Source organism: Podarcis gaigeae (assembly GCF_964106915.1).
Source record: "Podarcis gaigeae genome assembly, chromosome: 3".
Classification (NCBI taxonomy): domain Eukaryota; kingdom Metazoa; phylum Chordata; class Lepidosauria; order Squamata; family Lacertidae; genus Podarcis; species Podarcis gaigeae.
Window position 1 is genome coordinate 42,888,046 of NC_139680.1, and position 18,467 is coordinate 42,906,512.

Sequence of the window (18,467 nt, forward strand, 5' to 3'; positions counted from 1 at the left end):
ACTACTATGAAGTATTCATTGCTGAGATTCCATATTGCTAGGTGTATACAAGTACATTAAAAAACTATAAAGAAGCAAAACACAAAATGCTACTCGCAACCCTGAAGCAAACAAATCTGCCCACTGATTTCAGTAGGAAGTGGACTGCAGTACCCAAGAATGGAGGTAGAACAGTGGCTTTTGTTAAATATGTGCAAAGAATGGGGCATTACTTATTGTGACTCAGGATTAGCCCATTTTGGGAGGTATGACATAAGCCCTATTCCAGATGAAATACTATCACCAAAAGGAAACATTTGAAATTAAGCCATCTTTGGTCCTTGTCAAAAGACAATTAGAATATTTTCAAAAGTTGATTCATTTAATTTATTAAATGCCCCAAATAAAGCTTTTGTGGCATATTTCAATCATAGCAAAGCATACTTCACTTTACCCTGTAGCATTCTGACCTTCAGCAATAATGTATCACAGTGCAAAGTTTCCCTTCACAGTAAGAGCATAGCTATAATAGATTAACACTAGAAACAGCGCCACTTTGTATTTATTTAGTTTGTACCTTGGTTCATCTGTAAAATCACTCTTCCAGGTCTTCAGGTGAGAACTGTGTTCTCACCTGTGGATACAGCAGTCGGGGTTTTTTATTACAGTTGGGTGATATCCAATTTAGCCATGCTCAGTGTGGACCTACTTAAATCAATTGGCAAGTACGTTTATTTCAATGGGACTAATCTGAGTATGAGTAACACTGGACAGTGCCCATCAATTATATTTACTTTCTCATAAATATTACAGGTTGCACCCAACTGTGTTACTCAGGCAATGATAAGGCTTCCATCAGCAGAATGGGAAGAGAAGCAATTTTCAGCGATTCCCACTCCCTGCCAAAGCCTACTTTCTACCTTAAATCTCTGGAAGTCTCCCAGCCCTCTGGGATATAAGATGGTTGCAGAAGGGGAATACACCAAAATTTGCTTTCCTCGTTCTGCTGATGGAAGCCTTTATCAGCTGAGATCAAGCTGAGATCATAACACCATATGATACAGCCCTGTACATTTGTATTGGAGACCAAGATAGTATTTACATTTCCTTGATACTGTGTTATATTAGTTAATTATAGTTCCAAGGAATGCCTAAGCTAAGGAAACAAGTGAAATCACAGTAAAACGCCTGTTCAGAGAAAAACAGCTCACACATCTTCCAGTATCTTTCAGTATCCAAAGTAGTATCCAGTACTGAAAAGGAACCCAACATTAATACCATACTACACAACCAGCTGTCTGCTCAAGATAAATCTTGAAGGTTGCCAAAATCTGCTGTGCTGGGGAATGTTAATGTACACACCAAGAGGCTGGTTCTTTTGGCCTGTCTCTTCTATGACATCTAAGGGCTTATGAAAAATGCATGACGAACGCATGTTGAACATACTCCAGACAATGTTTTTCATCAAGTTCAGATACAGTTCTAATTGGGAATGTTGTAGGGACAGTGCTACAAATCCCCAATCTCCTGGCTTTTAGGCTGGATTATCTTCAGAGTCTCCAACCAGATTCCAGAGCTCTCTAATGGTGGGGTTTTCCCCACTGATCTTCGTACCAAAGAAGAAATTACAGTTTACCACAGCCCCTTCTACCAAACATTGGGTGCTTCCATATTACAGTCCTTTAGCACTACTGAGGCCCTGCTTTTCCACAATGGCATTCCCACAAGGCACTTAAATATATAGCTTCATTCCCCACATTAAAAACCTAACAATGCCTGTCGCTTAGGTGAGAGAGCTCATGTTTCTTTACAAAATATGTTTTACTTCAGCCTTCAATTGTTCCTTATTTAGTAGCTTCCTTTTTGCCCAACCCCCCCCCACACCCCGTGCTTAAAAAAACAAAACACTAGTTCTTGTCAATCTACATTGGTCTAGTACTGTGAATACATAAGAAAAACACGCACACTAAACATGCATTGCCAGAAACGGTCTAAAAAAAGCGCACTGGAATGCTGCTGGCTGACGACTTTTGAATTCTTTGTAAAAACAACAAAAGATGTTGAATCCAGACATTCCAGTGCCGAAGGCAGCAGCTTGCAGCAGTGTGGAGACAAATCATTTTATAGAGCTGAATTTGCACGGGAAGAAAGATCTCCAAGAGGAGTTGCTGCCATTTCAGGAGCAGCTTATTGCCTCCTAGGCTGCTTGTCTACTGTATCCCATCTCCACATTATTCTTTTTCCAGCTGGCATACAGCAAATATTCTATTGCATTTCTAACTGTATGCCCTTCTCTGCTTGCTTGCCGTTCCTATCCTAGCGTGTCTTCAAAACAAAAAGGAATGTAAATAAGAGGGAGACATGTTCACAGTAAGTCTCCTGCTGAGATGTACAAAAAGTTTGGAGCACCCTCTAGTGGATTTTTGTTGCCTTTGCCAGCTATATTGTACTACAGTAAGCTTCAGATCAAAAAACTTTGTTTCGGCAGACATCTCTTAGCTTTAATAAATAGGGATCAGCAACAATCTCTTTTAAATTCAGCTTTATTCAAAACAATTATGCAGGCAAAATTCCAAGTCTCAGAACAATCTTTAAACAAGAAGAACTGCAAAGGATAAGATTAGCATTCTGTTCTATGTCCCAGTTAAACTGCATACCGTAACAATCAATTTCAATCCATGCTTCTGTGAAGTGATTTGACTTGCATGAATTAATCTCATAGGGCATGACAAGTTAAAAGAGCAGACACTGAACCATATGCTCCAGTACATAATTTTTAGGTTGTTTTTTTTTTTAAGGTTAAAAATTGTCTCTTCTTTGTCTTAACAGGGTATATACCATGTTTACTCAAAAGTGTGTTTTGTTCACCAAAGAAAAGGTAAGATAAAAGTTTGCTGCATATTATGCATGTTTTTACAGGGGTAAATTCTATTGTGTTCAGTGTATCTTAATCCTAAAAAAAAAAAGGTAAAGGATCCCTGACAGTTAAGGCCAGTCGTGAATGACTCTGGGGTTGTGGTGCTCATCTCACTTTACTGGCTGAGGGAGCCGGCGTTTGTCCACAGACAGTTTTTCTGGGTCATGTGGCCAGCATAACTAAGCAGCTTCTGGTGAACCAGACCAGTGCACGGAAACACCGTTTACCTTCCCACGGGAGCAGTACCTATTTATCTACTTGCACTTTGACGTGCTTTCAAACTACTAGGTTGGCAGGAGCTGGGACAGAACAACGGGAGCTCACCCCGTCGCGGGGATTCGAACTGCTGACCTTTTGATCAGCAAGCCCTAGGCTCTGTGGTTTAGACCACAGCGCCACCCGTGTCCCTTAACACAAACATATACCAGAACCATTGTAATTAGGATTTTAGGACTGGCATAGAAAACTAGATCCAGAGGCGTCCTGACTTCTGCAAGCAGGATTTCTTTCTGACTTAGCTGAAGATCCTTATGTAAGGGAACTGAAATCTAGAATATTCTTTCATTTACACACAGTCTTGCACAATCTCCTGTAGAAAGTCAGTCTTCCACTAGCTCATTCACAACTGTTAATGGAATGGCATCAGTGCAATAATTTCTTCCACAAGTGTGTCTCTGGATCCAGTCCATAGAGAAGTAAATGATAGACCAGAGTGCCCCCTGGATCTGATGCCAGAATCCCTTTGGGGGAGGGTGTCTATATACTGTATATATAGATTGGGCCAGTGCATGGCTCAGAGCCATTCCCAGGAAATTAAAGTGGAAGTGGAAGATGCTTTGCCTGGCACTTTTCTTATCCTTGTTGGACTGTTCAATGCAAAGCTACATTAGCTCTCAACAGATTTTATAAGCAGCTTTGACATATATCTAAACTGAAAAACCATGATGGTAAATTATTTTTGTTTGTAAAACATATATCCCATATTTTTTATTTAAAAAATGTATTGCTCTTATTCAAAGTCCCAGAGATTAATGTAAATAAAAATGCTGGACAGAAAGTTCACTTACGAGCTGTTGGTAAATACCGGACCATTTTCCTGGTATCTTCTATGCAGAATTGGTAAATGGGGAAGAAAAAACACCTGAAGGTGGCCAGCATAAGAGAAAAAAACTGGGAAAAAGAATGGTACTTACAGTTCAAACTGGATACAAAAACAAGAAAGGTATGAAGTCATTTATGCTAGCACTGAAAGCTATGAAAATAAGTAGCATGTAAGATCCAATGGGCAAAACATCTTATGAAGAACATTCAGAACTATCAAAAATTTCCATTTTCTGCCATACAACATAAGATCTGAGAGGTGTTGGGATTACTAGCCATCCATCTCATTAAGAACATTCAGAACATTTCCATTTTCTTCTTGTACAACATAAGTCATTTGAGAGAGTTTATAAGCCATCCATATAAGCCAACCCTGGGGAGGTCATTTCGGTGCCGAACAGGTATTTGCTGTTCAATCTCTTTCAAAAAGTTCTTAACGCTGAACTTACCATTTTGCTACTGTATACTTGTGAGCTTAACTTTCTACCAAGACTAGAAACTTTCTACAAAAACTAGTTTTTGCTCATTAATAACTTATCTACAAGCTTTACAGAACAAGCTGTACCTGCAACAGAAGGTTGCTGGGTAGAGTACTCCTGTTCAGGTTCTTGCCAGTTAGCAATGTACTCTTCCTTCCATCCCTTCTCTCCTAGTTTTCCATTATTCCCCTTGTTGGATATTCTGTGTGTGAGAGAATAATTTGTTCCAGAAACAGAAAAGTTTCAAGCAGCAGCAGAAGGCTGAGATTGTTTTGTCTATGTAAGGACACACACAGGAAGAACTGATAACAATGGTTGTGTGAAACTTCTTTTAACTTGTTCAGTCTCTCGCTTGCGACTTGTGGTGAGAGCAGTGAGCCTTGGATTCTTGTTGAACTCTAAGCATGCCTTGACCACAACAGTGGTAAATGTCTGTATATATTTGCTACCAGTATGCTTTTATGCCTGTCAAGTAAGCCTCTGCACTTGACTGAATCTTTATGACGTCCATGAGCACTTATTGCCTACCGTGTGTACCTTCAAACCTGAAGATGCTTCCAAGGAAGGAGCTGCGTTGAGATGTAACGGCCAAGTATAGATACACACACAGCAAAAGTGATGCTGGACCCAATCCTTCTAAATCACCCATCAGAGGTTGATGGAATTATCCAACACCACTCACACATTCTATGGTCACTAACCGTGCTCAGTCCTCACTGTGTGGTTTTTTGAGGGGTCCTCCCTTTGTCTCCCACCCAAATCTTATTTAATACACCCACGAATCTTAGCATTTCCCAGACTATGTTGCTATTTCCCTCTTGTTTCTTGCAATTCTTTTTTTAAATGCTCTGAACAATAAAAGATCTACATATGTAGTAAACTGAAAACAGAGAAAGCTACACTTAATCTTTCTTCTGTGTGTTCTGACCACTGCATGCAAGGATGAATGTGTGCATTTTTACAAAAAATGGGGGAAAGCAAATAAATAAATCCACTCTACAGTCTGAACTGCAACAGTAGCCCAGCATCTTACTCTCTTATTCCCTATGTGCAGATCTACAATAAAACTGGGATCTCCTGTCTTCTCAGTGGTGTGACATGCCTGGGATCATACAGGAGGAGAAGTCCATGCTGCAACTCTTTCCCACAATAGCCTCAACCCTCAAACATTGTGCTAATGTCGCAGGGGGCATTATTGCCAGATGAGCCCTCCTGTATGGTTCTGAACTTCTCATCCAACCTGGCACTGTGAGGAACAGCAGTGTGGAAGCAGGTTCCTGCAGTGTGGAACAAAACTAAGAACCCAATCCTAGATAAATTGTGTTGCTTTGGGCAAGTCACTCTTCCCCTATGCGAAACACTCTGCTATGCTGGTGTGCACAGTACTTATGAAGTGAGTGTGTGTGTGTGTGTGTGTGTGTGTGTGTGTGTGTGTGTTTTTGAAAAAGGGAATGACAAGGAACTTCATGTGTTTTATTGAAAATAATATCTTAAGTTATGAAATAACAATAATGCTATTTCCAACACAAAATTGTGTAATTGCTCATGAAGTGAAACGTGGTTTTACTGCCACCACAGTTACTTAATACAATGTTTGTACCATGTAACAGACATCACAGCTAGGACTATACACTTAAACACAAATTATAGGTTCCCAAACATTACTACACAATGCAAATGTAGCATATTATAAAATACAAAATATTTTCAGAATACCTTCTGTTACTTGGGTTAGACAAGCCAATAATTATTTTATACTCAATAGTTCAATAGTTTCAGGGGCTCAGAACTTTAAAATGTTTGAAGAAGGTGTCTTCTACATTAATCTCATAATACAATGACAGTTTGAAAATATATAATGTAGCAAGATTCTTACACTACAAATATTACTGTTTTAAGGGTTTCACAAAAATGTTTTGACTACACATGTGCTTAACAACTTATATTACAGTATTACAAAATGACTTTATATAACCAATTATCACTTTTTAAATTTCCATTACGTATTACTAGACTGCTTTCTACTAAACATTGGTCACAATCCAGTGACTGACAATGTGATAATCATCCACTTTGCAAATGCTGAGAGACCACTGTACAGGATGAAAGGCTGTATCTTACACATACAGCAGAATGTTTTCATAGAGTGAACTGTACTAATTCTGGTTTGTAGATAAATCACATTTTGAATGTTCCCTTATGTTAAACACTCCCTACCAATAGAAGGTAAGTACAACAGGGAGTAGATTGTAGCCAAACTATTTGCCTGATATGACTTTCTATTTTCATTGCCTTTGGGAATTAAAAAAGCAGGGAGGGCATTCAAAAGTGGTATTGCCCATATGAAGGAGTACAATCTAATCCAGCCCTTTACTTATACCTCATTCTGCTGCGTATTCAGACCAGACTGAAATGCATCCCATCCCAACACACTGCCAAATCTGCATGCACAGCCTGTACGTTCGTGAAGGAAAGGAAAGGAAAGGCTATCTGGGTACTCCTTCCCCCTCTTGCCTTATCATCTATTTGACAAGAAAATTGAGTTCCAAAAGCTTTAATGTGCTTGCAGATCTATAGATTGGGATTTCGATAGAAGTTAATTAAGATCAGTTAGCACTTCTCTTTCAACATGGAGCCCCAAATGGAAATAAATTGCTAGGCTTTTAAATATAAATTATATTTGAAAAAACATAAACTCGGAAGGATGTGAGATTCCAACTACCCTATGTTATACAAAATTTCTCATACTAGCCTGCTAATGTACTTCTCTAATCTGAAACAATTAGACCACCTGAATTTGAAATGGCATTTCAAACTCAACACACACATTATAATGCCTCCCTCAGCACCCCCACCCTCAACAAAAGACCCTAATTACCCAAAGAACCTACAAGAACAGCAGACTCAGATCTGAACTGGTTATTCTTGGTATGACAATAAAGCAGGCAGAAAAATAATGCCAAAGAAAACAGCAAAATGAAGTAAAACAACCTGTAGCTGCATCTAATTCATGTCATGTTAAAACGCATAGCAAAAGGCTACTTGTTGAGCAGCTCTGCCCTTTTCCAGGTGTAGATATGCAGAACAAGCCTTGCTTGCAGTACAATATCTACAAAAGCACTATGCGAGAGCCAAGGAGGGCATGGCTGAATGGCTCTGCCTCTATCCCCACATTAAACAGGAGGAAACCTCTCATACAGCTTCTATCCAGCACAATGTTAAACTGACATTAGGTTCTGCCAACTGAAAGAACATGGAGCAAAGGGCAATTACAATTATGATAAGGAAAGCTGATTGGTCGTCCAGCAGCTGAAGTTACATCACTGCCAGGACTAACGACAGCTTGTATGGATGCGGGGAGCTTAACTTGGGCACAGGATCGCCTACTATTGGGTTCCAAGTACAGGGAAATAGAATCTAGACTAGGTAAATGTTTCTTTAAAAATAAAAAATAAAATCTTAAAAGGAGTTCTGCACACTGAAGCAGGGACTGAAAGGGCACATAGCAAGACCTCTCTTTATCAGTTACCTTACATATCATATAAGCTTTGGACAATTTCTGTTCTCCTTATTTTGTGCTCATAAAAAACGGTGTTAAAGAAATATAGGCATTAATCTTCTTCAGATACTGACTGGTTGCTGTTTCTCTGATAGAAGCTCCTAGAGTGTGAGCGAGAACTAGAATTAGTATGTTTCCGAGGGGATTTCGACAGTGATCTGGTAGCTGAGCCGGAACGTTTTGGATGTGATCGTGACTTTGTTCTCGAACTGGAACGTCTTCGATGGGAACTGGATGGTGACTTTTCAACGTATTTGGAACTTCTGTGGGGTGACTTGGATCGTGACCTTCCCCTAGAACTAGAATTTCTCTGCGGGGTGATGGATCGTCTGGGCGAGCTGGAATGCCTTGGAAGAGATTTTGAGCGAGACTTAGATTGGCTGTAAGAATGTCGTCTACGCCTTGACCTGAAAATCATCCAAAGCTCCATTAGAAGCGATATTTGATCTTCCCCTACTTTTTAAGGAACATTGTAACCCAAACAGTTTGCTTAATTTGTTTGAGGTACTGTTTGTTTGTTTTTGTAACGGTATTGTATGCCAAAAGTACCCCAAAACTTTAAAAGGAAAATTTAAAGAGTAGTTTTGAGGATTCCCATGGTTTATGCTTCTATTCTATTCTATTCTATTCTATTCTATTCTATTCTATTCTTTCAGACTGGAATAACAAGCTATTAAAAATTATCTATGCATTGTTACTATCTCAGACAAAATCTACTTTGTCTCAAAACTTTATTTTTTCAAACCTGGTGCAACAAGAATGAGCTCACTAGGAGTCAGACAGCAAGATGATTTTAATACTTACATTTAAATCCAACATTTCAAATGCAATGCCAGAATTTTGAAGCTATACTACCTCACTGCCTGAGAATAGCCAGCCACACAGCACAGTTCTATGCATTTCTACTCAGATGTAAGTCCCACTGCATTCAATGGGATTTATTACCAGATAAACAAGTACAGTATTACCTGTACAGTATTAGTGTTCAAATTATTTACAAAGGAGCCAGGATGACTGAACCTTTGCAGGACCAGCTCAAGTTTACCTTATCCTCACTGGTTACCATCACTGTTGTTCACAAACATTCTCCTGGAACATAATACACACAATCATTAGTATGCAATTTAATTTTTGTCTCATGATCCTCAGACTTACTCTTTAAAACTATCAGAATGTCTCCTGCTCCAGCCCCATGAAGAACTTCTGCTACGTGTCCTCCTTCGGCTACGGCTTCTTGACCTTCTATAGTCCATTGGAGAACACTGGCGGCGCTCCTTCGATTTCATCTGACCTGGTGCTAGAATTTAAAGCAGAACTGGAAGATCGCAAGAAAACTGCAGCTTCTTACATACTGAGCATGCATGCAATTTTAAAAACTAGAGTTTATAAGCTTGTGCCTGTTTTATTTTTCAATCTTAAAGAGATATGAAAGGCAACTATCTTAAAGAAATGCTTTGCAGAATAAGTAAGTGACAAGGTGGTGTTCACTTACTTTTGCGATCACCTTGTGCAAACTGTATTTCAATTTGCCGGCCACATACCCACTTTCTATTGAGGTTATAAAGAGCATCTTCTGCATCACGAACATCTTCAAACATGACTGTCTGTTAAGGACGCTTTAAACATGCACAAAGCAAAAAATTGTATCATGTAACATAGACCAAATTACTCCAGATACTTTAAAAAGCAAGAGTTATTTTGATATGCCACTTAAGCTGAGAGCTGCTTCATACTTTATATTGCCACTCAAATACAGCAGAACTCCAACAGTGTGTTTGGTTGTATATACATATATGTATGGAAGGAGGACACACAACCACAAGCACGCTGGGAAACTAGGATTGGCCACAACTCCCCGTCCAGGGTACAATGCATATTTCAAAACAGTGTTGACTCCAGAGAATGGCAAGCTCAGGCACCTGTCAGGGCCCACTGCCCTAGTCATGTTGTCATCCCCATCTTTCTCAAGGGAACCCAGTAAGTGTCAAGGCCCACAAAATTCTGCAAGATGTGCATCTTTCTTTCACACTTTGTTTGTGTGTCACAGCAAGTACCAGTCAGTATACCTGGATTGCCACAAAAAGTATGAGGCAGCTCAATGACATGCAAGGTAATAATAAATGCCTTTAAAGTATAGGTGCCCTTATTCAGAAACTCATGTGTACACTGAAATGCACATGAAATTCCCACACACAGTGGTTTCCCCTCCATTTCAATGTCATGTCTGTGGGCACACAGAGTTGTTTCTCTACAGATCTGAATGGCAAAGGAATGAATGGTAGGAAGGGGCTCGCTGTGTATTCTGGAGTCCCTACATCTTTAATGCATAACTAAACTAAAGCAAGAATATTTAAGGTGTGACCTTATTTGAAGGCCCTTAAACTTGACGCATTAATAGGAAATATTACCTAGATGTGGAAAAGAATATTATCTAGATGTGTACTCCTAACCATATCTACTGAGGAAGTCCTACTGAAGTCAATGTGGCTTACTCTCAGGTAAGCAGCCTCAGTTCATTACTTCTGTTCTGATTTACTGCAGACATTGTTCATATCTATAAACAGCTGACTTGTTTTTCCTCCTCCTTTACTCCCAATATTTAAAACAAATAGCTGTAAATGCCACAAAAATATGTCACCAGATCATCTAAATTACTGATATGTTTCAGTATTCCAATGAAATCTATTCTGTTAGGAAAATGACTCATGGAAAAGCGAACAAATATTTGCATACAGTTCTCTTGTACCAATTTAAGGAAGCAATATTTTAAACTAAAACAGTTATAAACAAACAAATTCTTGACTGCAACGTAAGAGCTTGAGCGATAAGATACAAAAGGAAACTTTGGCAGTTACCTCCACGTCACTTGATCTTGACCTTTACTCTTTAGGGCTTGCTAGATGGACTTGACAAGGGCCGGAGAACCAACCAAATCAGACTTGGCTTTGACTTTGGAACTTGAGCAAATGTCGGAAAGCCGAAGCCTTAACTTGGTGTTGTGGCTTTGTCTTTTCCTTGAAAAAGGACTTCCCCTCTTCCAGTTTTCTTTTTATCTTTTTCCACCCTCCCTCTTTATTCCTTGAAGCTTGAACTTTAAGGTGTCTTTTGGCTTGCCTGCTTGGACTCTATCTAACCAGGTTCATTCAAACTTTGGGGTGCTTGCCAGCCACTGTGGACTGCTTTACATTTTCTGAGACAAAGAAATAAATACATTAAGTTAGGACGCAATAACAACAATGCACCTCAATAAAAAATACAGTGACATAAAGGATATTGTATATAAGCAAATCCTCTTGGGCGTCTTGTGTAGAAGTCAAGCGGAATGTATACGTCTACTACAGGGCCATACCGACCAAATTCACGACGCAAATCCTCAGGCCTGAAGTGTTTTAGAAATAAGGCAAAAAGAATGAGTGTTTCTTTATCATTGTACCTGCTTTAGCAATACCTAGCTGCAGCAGACTCATCTTGTGTATTAAGACTATTAAAGACACACTTTCAATAATTCTATCAGTATTGGGAATCATAGCCATAATTTTTGAACATATATAATTATTGAAACTAAAACGAGCTAGGAACTTATTAGTATGTTTAGGGTTCACTTAAATGTATTTTTCCTGGTATTGGATCATTCGCACTGTGATTACTCTAATAGCGATTTGCAGAAATGGGGCAGACACAAAAATGAACGCCAACAATCCTGCAACTGAAAATTCTCCAAAGGCACAATTCTCTTTCTGGAACCCCTGCTTTTTTTGTCAGACTACAATATCGCTCAGGAGATCAAACACCAGTTGAAGCACACTGTACTGAAGCACACTGTACTGAAATAAACAGGTCAACAACTTGACTGAATATAATGCCACTATTTTTTCAGCATGGGACTGGGGCACCAGAAAATTAGTTTTCAGTTTAAAACAAATATACTAAAGATTCAGACATGGGGAAAAAATCATGAAAGAGCACACAGAATGGAGAAGATGAATTCAGATATATTTTCCCTCACATAAGACAAAGATCCTCACATAGGCAGAAGTATCAGGAGAAACAAAAGAAATAACTTTACACAATGAATAATATTATGCTGAATTCATTGCCACTAGATGTGATGAGGATTACACAAACCCACAGAGAAAAGCATGCACAAATTTGCTCCTTTCTGTGAAATGAATAACTGGGAAGTAGGGGTGATACATATCAAAAGACTCCACACAAGTCAGTAATTATTGGGCACTTGTTAGAATGGATAACATCAGGTTGTACAATATAATACCTAGCTTTTTAATTATATGCCTTATTCATTGGCTGGTCTTTCAATCATAGGGGGAAAGGATAATTATTTGCAATTATTTGCATATTGGGTTCTCATGCGGGAAAGAGTCTTCCACGCCCTACAAAGGAACAAAAGAAACCCTACTATACTTGGAGAACAGGGTAAAGATTTTTTGCTAGCAGACAGATATCAATTTTGCATATGAGGGAAACAATAGTGCTGCTTTTTTGGTTTTTAGATAATGCATTGCTGTGTGATGCTGGTCTGATATTAGAAGAGGCATTCCTAATGTGAGAAAAAAGGAGGAATACCTTTTTAATATGCTGCTTGCCATTTCTATTTATAAGTACATATATTAAAGATAATGTCATGTTTTAATATTGCTGCCCAGTTAATTGGGGAACTTTTATTCAATTAAAGAGTTATGAAAGTGATTCATCTAACTAATTAATGGTTTAAACGCTGCAGTCCTAGCTGTATTCTGCTATCTGAATAAACTTACCCTACAAAGTGCTCCCTACTGAAGAGAGGAATCTCGTAGCTGAAAATGGGAAGACTTTTTAGCAAATATTTTTTTAAAAAACCCACAAAACTACTGAAGCCTGTCCAAGACAAAACAAAAAAATGTAGAAGGCAAGCAAATGCAATGGAGGAGAGGGCTCCATTACTTTAATAGCTAGCTTCAACTATCAAAATTCATTGTCCTGCTTCATTCACATCTTGTCACCTTATGTGGCGTTCCATTTAATTTCATTACTGGGGTTGCAAAGTGGCAGGGAAGAATTGACTGAAAACATGCTTTTAAGTACTCAGATAAAAATAGCTAGACAGGATACATACAGTTCAGTTGGTTAGAGCATGGTGCTGTTAATGCCAAGGTTTCAGGTTTGATCCCTGTATGGCAGTGGTTCCCAATTAGAGGTCTGGAGAACGCACCCAGGAGGTCCGTGGCCCCATCCCTTGCCTCCCCCTAAATTATTTTTTTTGGTTATTTTTGCATTGTAATAACAAAAAAATTATGATCGGTTTGTTTTTTAGTATACCTAAAATCCTTTGCTTATTTGGGGCCACCCCACATTTTGTTCAAAAATTGTTTTGCAGAGGTAACTACCATAGAGTTATCAAAATTTTCAAAAGTAGGGGGTCTGTGGCTTGGCTTTTGAAAAATAGGGTGTCCTGAGTAATTAGCTAATTGGGAACCACTGCTGTATGGGACAGCTGCATATTCCTACATTGCAGGGGCTTGGACTAGACACTAGAGGATCCTCAGGCTCCCTTACAACTATCTTTCTATGATCTATGATCATTTTATTTGTATGCCACCTTTCCATAGTTAAAAAACCATTCTTAAGGTGGCTTCCAACATGAATAAATTTACATAATGACTAATATAACAAAAGATGACAAAGACCTGGATAAATGGGTAACGCTTATGATGCAAAAGTTCTGGGCTAAATGTCTAGTTGAACATATCTCAGGCAACAGTGGTAGTAAAGGTCTCATACTACTGTGGTCCCTGACAGATAGAATAGACAGTACAGTCATACCTCAGGTTACAGACGCTTCTAGTTGCGCTTTTTTGGGTTACGGACCCGCCGAAACCCAGAAGTACCGGAATGGGTTACTTCCAGGTTTCGGGGGTCACGCATGCGCAGGAGCGCTAAATTGCGTATAAGCACCGAATTGCAATCTACGCAGACGCGCCACTGCGGGTTGAGAACCTGCATCCTGCACGGATCACGTTCATGATCCGAGCGTCCACTGTACTGGCCTAGGTGGAACATAGTCTGTGGCAAACTTTCAAGCCACGTAACTATAACCCACAGGGTGCCTGTAGGACCACATCGCTTGTTGGCACCTTTCTGTCTGACAATGGAGTGCCCTTCTGGCGGTGAAATCAAAGTGCTGCGTTAGCAGCACCCAAGTGACCTCTCTGGGGCACAACCCTGGGCAGTGTGTATGGAGGTCCATGTCATCTCCTAGCAAATGCCTAGGAACCAATTCCTCCTCCTCCACGCCCACAGATTAGCCAGAAAGCGACACCCTGTACCCAAGCGGTGGGCGGAGGGGGGGGGAGAGAGGGAGAGATACTGCTATAAATATCATTGCACTGGTTTTCCCAGGACAGGTTGCCCTCTGGGAACGAGATCAATTTTCATTTTCTTCCATAACAAGGAGGGTGACTAACGTTTCAAAAAACAACCCGGGGCCTGCTTCCGTTTATACCCCGCCTTTCCGGCAAGTGGGACCGACGGCGGATAACAATAGAAACAATTTTAATTTTAAAAAAGAAAAAAAGTCGATAGGAAAATGTAGCAGGGGGCGTTTTACTTGGCCCCTAGAGCCACGCTGTGCACATCTTCGCCGCACACCTTTTTGAGAAGCAGCCCCCCCCCCGGAGAAGAAAGCGCCCCTTCTATCTTCCAGGGACCCACACCCAGCCCCTTATCTGCCTGTTTCTCCGCTGGGCCTCAGCCATTTTACACACAAAAAACCACGTTCCCCCCAAAAAGGGGAAGCGGAAAGGCCTTGTCCCCCCCCCCCCCCCCGCAGAGGCCCAGCATCCTCGCAGGAGGCCTCCGCCCCGGGCAGGTCCCCGTCGCCCGCCCCTCGGTGCGCGCTGGCCGCCTCCCTCGTCGCCGCCGCTTACCTGGTGGCGTCGGCCACGTTCCTGACGAAGAGCGAGGTGTTGGGAGGCCGCGTGTACCGGGACATGGCGCCGGGGGGCCCGGGGACTCTCCTCCCCACCGAAACGGGGGCTGGGCAGGGCGAGGCGCTCTCCGCGCTCAGCCGCCGGAGAGCCTGAGATGGAGGCGGCGGAAGGGGAAGGGGCCGGAGGTAGGAGCTGCAACGGCGGCAGCCGGCGGAGACCAGAAGGGGCGGGAACAATGGAGGAGGGGAGAAAGAAGAAGCAGAAGCAGCGAGCGCTCTCCCCGCGGGTTGCTCGACCAGGGACCACGGCGGAGGCCGCTCGCTGGACTCGCCGAGGGAAGGGCGCCGCCGCCGCGGGAAAGTTTGCCGCCTTCAGCAGGCCCCAAGTTCACTCCCTGCTTTCAAGGGGTGTCAGGTAGCGGGATCATGAACCGCTCCTCCTTTCTCGCTTTTATTTTTCCTTTTGGAGAAAGGCGAGGGCTGCTGAGGCGCTCCAGTTCCGCTGCCTGGAAATGTAGAACTGCACACAATCGACGCGCTTACGCTTCCAGGAAAGGCAGCTGAGCTGAGAGAAGTGACAGGTCTCACATTTCAATAACCCACGGAAGGAGCTAGTGCAATAATTCTAGCGTTTGGAGAAATGGCCTCAGGAGCTGAAGAGTCTCTGCCTAAGCTTTATTTATGTCCACACTCAAGCTAGGGCTTTGTGGGGGAATCGAGATGCGGCTCAGCGCCATGCCATGATGGGAGCACCTGGAGCATCAGTAATGGATGGGAGATAAATTACGGCTTTGCTTCTGGTTTTGAACCATGTATCAGAGCAGAGGCATGCGGAACTGTCAAGAACACAAGTGTTAAGAAAGACATATGCTTCTGAATTGCTGGGAACTGCGGGAGGGGAGGGTGCTGTGGCGCTTAGGTCCGGCTTTCAAGGCTTCCCACAGGCAGGACTATTCTTACGTTCTTAAATGCCACTGCATTGTAATATTAATGCCAAGCCATCTTTAATGCCTTTGCATCATTTGGGGCTATCTGAGATATAGAACATTATATTCGCCATAATAGCTTCCATTAATTCATATCTCATAAATAGGATGGAGCGGGTTAGCCAATGATGAAGTGACAGCAGTAGAAGTTGTAAAAACAGCCTGCTTGCCCTTTAATGACACCCCTCATAAACCCAAGGGGGCCGCTTCATTCTGCTTCATAGTCTTATTTATTTATTGCCCACCCCTTCACCCTAAGGTCCCAGGGCCATGGTAGAGATTGTGGAAGGACCTGATTTAAAGCACATACGAACATCATGCCAACTGTGCATTGTTGGCCTCAACTGCTTTAGCCTGTTGTTATTATTATTATTGCCAGCAGGAAAACCACAAGGCTTAATGGAAATTTATTTATCCGTTGCATTTTTATACCACATTCTGCCAAGGCACTCAAGGTGACTTCCAACCTTAACCTTCAAAAAGGGGTATAAAATATAGAACAATACTATCAGACCAGCTAGTGGTCCCTTCAGGAGCTGATAGCATCAGCTGTCTGGCCTGGGTTTCTGCCTTCCCTCAGGGCATACTAGGAAAGGAGTGCCTGGCGTGCTCTGGTCCATGGGGTCACGAAGAGTCGGACACGACTGAACAACTAAACAAGAACAAGGAAAGGAGTGGCAGACGGGAGTGCCTGGCGTGCTCTGGTCCATGGGGTCACGAAGAGTCGGACACAACTAAACGACTAAACAAGAACAAGGAAAGGAGTGGCAGACGGGAGTGCCTGGCGTGCTCTGGTCCATGGGGTCATGAAGAGTCAGACACGACTAAACGACTAAACAACAACAAGGAAAGGAGTGGCAGGCAGGAGTGAGTGCCTGGCGTGCTCTGGTCCATGAAGAGTTGGACATAACTAAATGACTTAACAACAACAACAAGGAAAGGAGTGGCAGACAGGAGTGCCTGGCGTGCTCTGGTCCATGGGGTCACGAAGATTTGGACAAAACTAAACAACAACAAAGGAAAGGAGGGCCTGCTCCAACAGTGCCCTCAGCATTTTGCCCACTGATTGTTCCTTTAGGAGCCAATTATTACAGACTTCCTGGCCTGGGGTTCTCTTATGCCTTCCCTTAGGCACATAGGTCTTTAAGTAGCCCCAGAGAAGGGAAGAAAGGCTTAAATGCCTGCTAGCTTTGAATACAAACAGGAAGGAGAAGCCAGATTTAAATATAATTTTCATCAAATTTGGCAATGGGAGGGAGAAGCCAGAGAGACTGAACTGCACACCAACATATCCTTCAGTGTTGACCTCACTGAATAATGGAGGGGAAGCACGTTTTCATGTCTATTCTAGTTGTACATAATCATAGGGAGGACCTGGTTTTGCTTGTTGAGACATGGGACAGGGACACCCAGCCCACTCCCACATATGTTTATTCAGAAGTCAGTCCCACTGTGTTTAGTAGAACTTATTCTCAAGTAAATGTGGATATGATTGCAGCTTTAGTGAGGTTTTACTGCTTTAATAATTATCATAAAGATTGTATTTATAACATAAATGTTGCATAGTGGTTAGAATGTTAGGTGAGGACTGGGGAGATCCAGGTTCAAATCATTGCTCAGCCATGAACTGTAGCCTTATTCCTTCAGAACCTCACAGGGTGACCTTTTGCCAGTCATTCTGCTCTCTCAGCCTCACAGGGTTGTGGTGAAGTAAAATGGAGTTAGGGGGGAGAACTGTGTATGACATGTTGAGCTCCTTGGATGAAAGGAGGGGGATAATTTTAATAATTAATAGATGCAATTTAGGTATGCTAAATGTTTGTTTTCTTTTAAATTATTTTATATGTCTTGGCTCCGCCTTAATTAAATATATATATATATATTTTAAATCATTGCTGAAACTTGCATGCATCCCTGTATTCTGCTGTTCTTTTCATCTTTCCATTAATCCTAACTAGGCAGGTTATTCAGCTGTTAGTGCACAAAATTCAGGGTAAACAATGCAGTGCTTAACTTAATCCTTTCTCTCCTTTTCATACAGTTTTTATACCATAAATTTTGATTAATGTATAGTCACTGTTCAACCTCTGAAGCAAACAACTCAGTTTTTATCACATTTACTTGGATTTGAGACCCATTATAATTATTTCTCTGTTGCACTTAAATGTATCAACATTTCAAACAGAACAAATATTCCAGCACTCTCTCTTATTAAAATAATGTGATACACGTGCTGCAGTTGTTAAAAATAGTAAGCCAGCTATCAGAAGATACAGCAGGAAACTGCTGAGATACTAAATGTATCTTAGCATAATCTCTTATTTATAGTCTGTGATGTCAATTAGAGCCTGAATATATATTAATTTGTGGTTTGGAGGATATAATAACAACAACAACAACTTATTATTTATACTCCGCCTATCTGGCTGAATTTCCCCAGCCACTCTGGGTGGCTCCCAATCAAGTGTTAAAAGCAGTACAGTGTTACATATTAAAAACTTCCCTGAACAGGGCTGCCTTA

The 18,467-nt window shown here is 41.3% G+C and overlaps 1 protein-coding gene and 1 long non-coding RNA gene across 3 annotated transcripts in view; one reads left to right on the forward strand and one right to left on the reverse strand.

The window, feature by feature from the left end:
- LOC310840838 overlaps positions 1-18,467 on the forward strand; it is a 387,462-nt gene that overhangs the window by 247,937 nt on the left and 121,058 nt on the right. The window lies entirely within an intron of this gene.
- SRSF12 (serine and arginine rich splicing factor 12) lies at positions 5,936-16,149 on the reverse strand. 2 transcript variants are annotated; one of them, XM_083730832.1, is made up of 5 exons: positions 14,959-16,149; positions 11,310-11,414; positions 9,528-9,631; positions 9,191-9,332; positions 5,936-8,442 (listed from the first exon to the last, which is right to left on the reverse strand). In XM_083730832.1, the coding sequence occupies exons 1-5, from the start codon at positions 15,021-15,023 to the stop codon at positions 8,088-8,090; spliced, it is 771 nt and encodes a 256-aa protein (XP_083586958.1). In that variant the 5' UTR covers positions 15,024-16,149; the 3' UTR covers positions 5,936-8,087. The 2 variants fall into 2 exon arrangements, with proteins under 2 accessions (XP_083586958.1, XP_083586959.1); XM_083730833.1 differs by having other exon boundaries at positions 5,936-8,382; positions 14,959-15,486.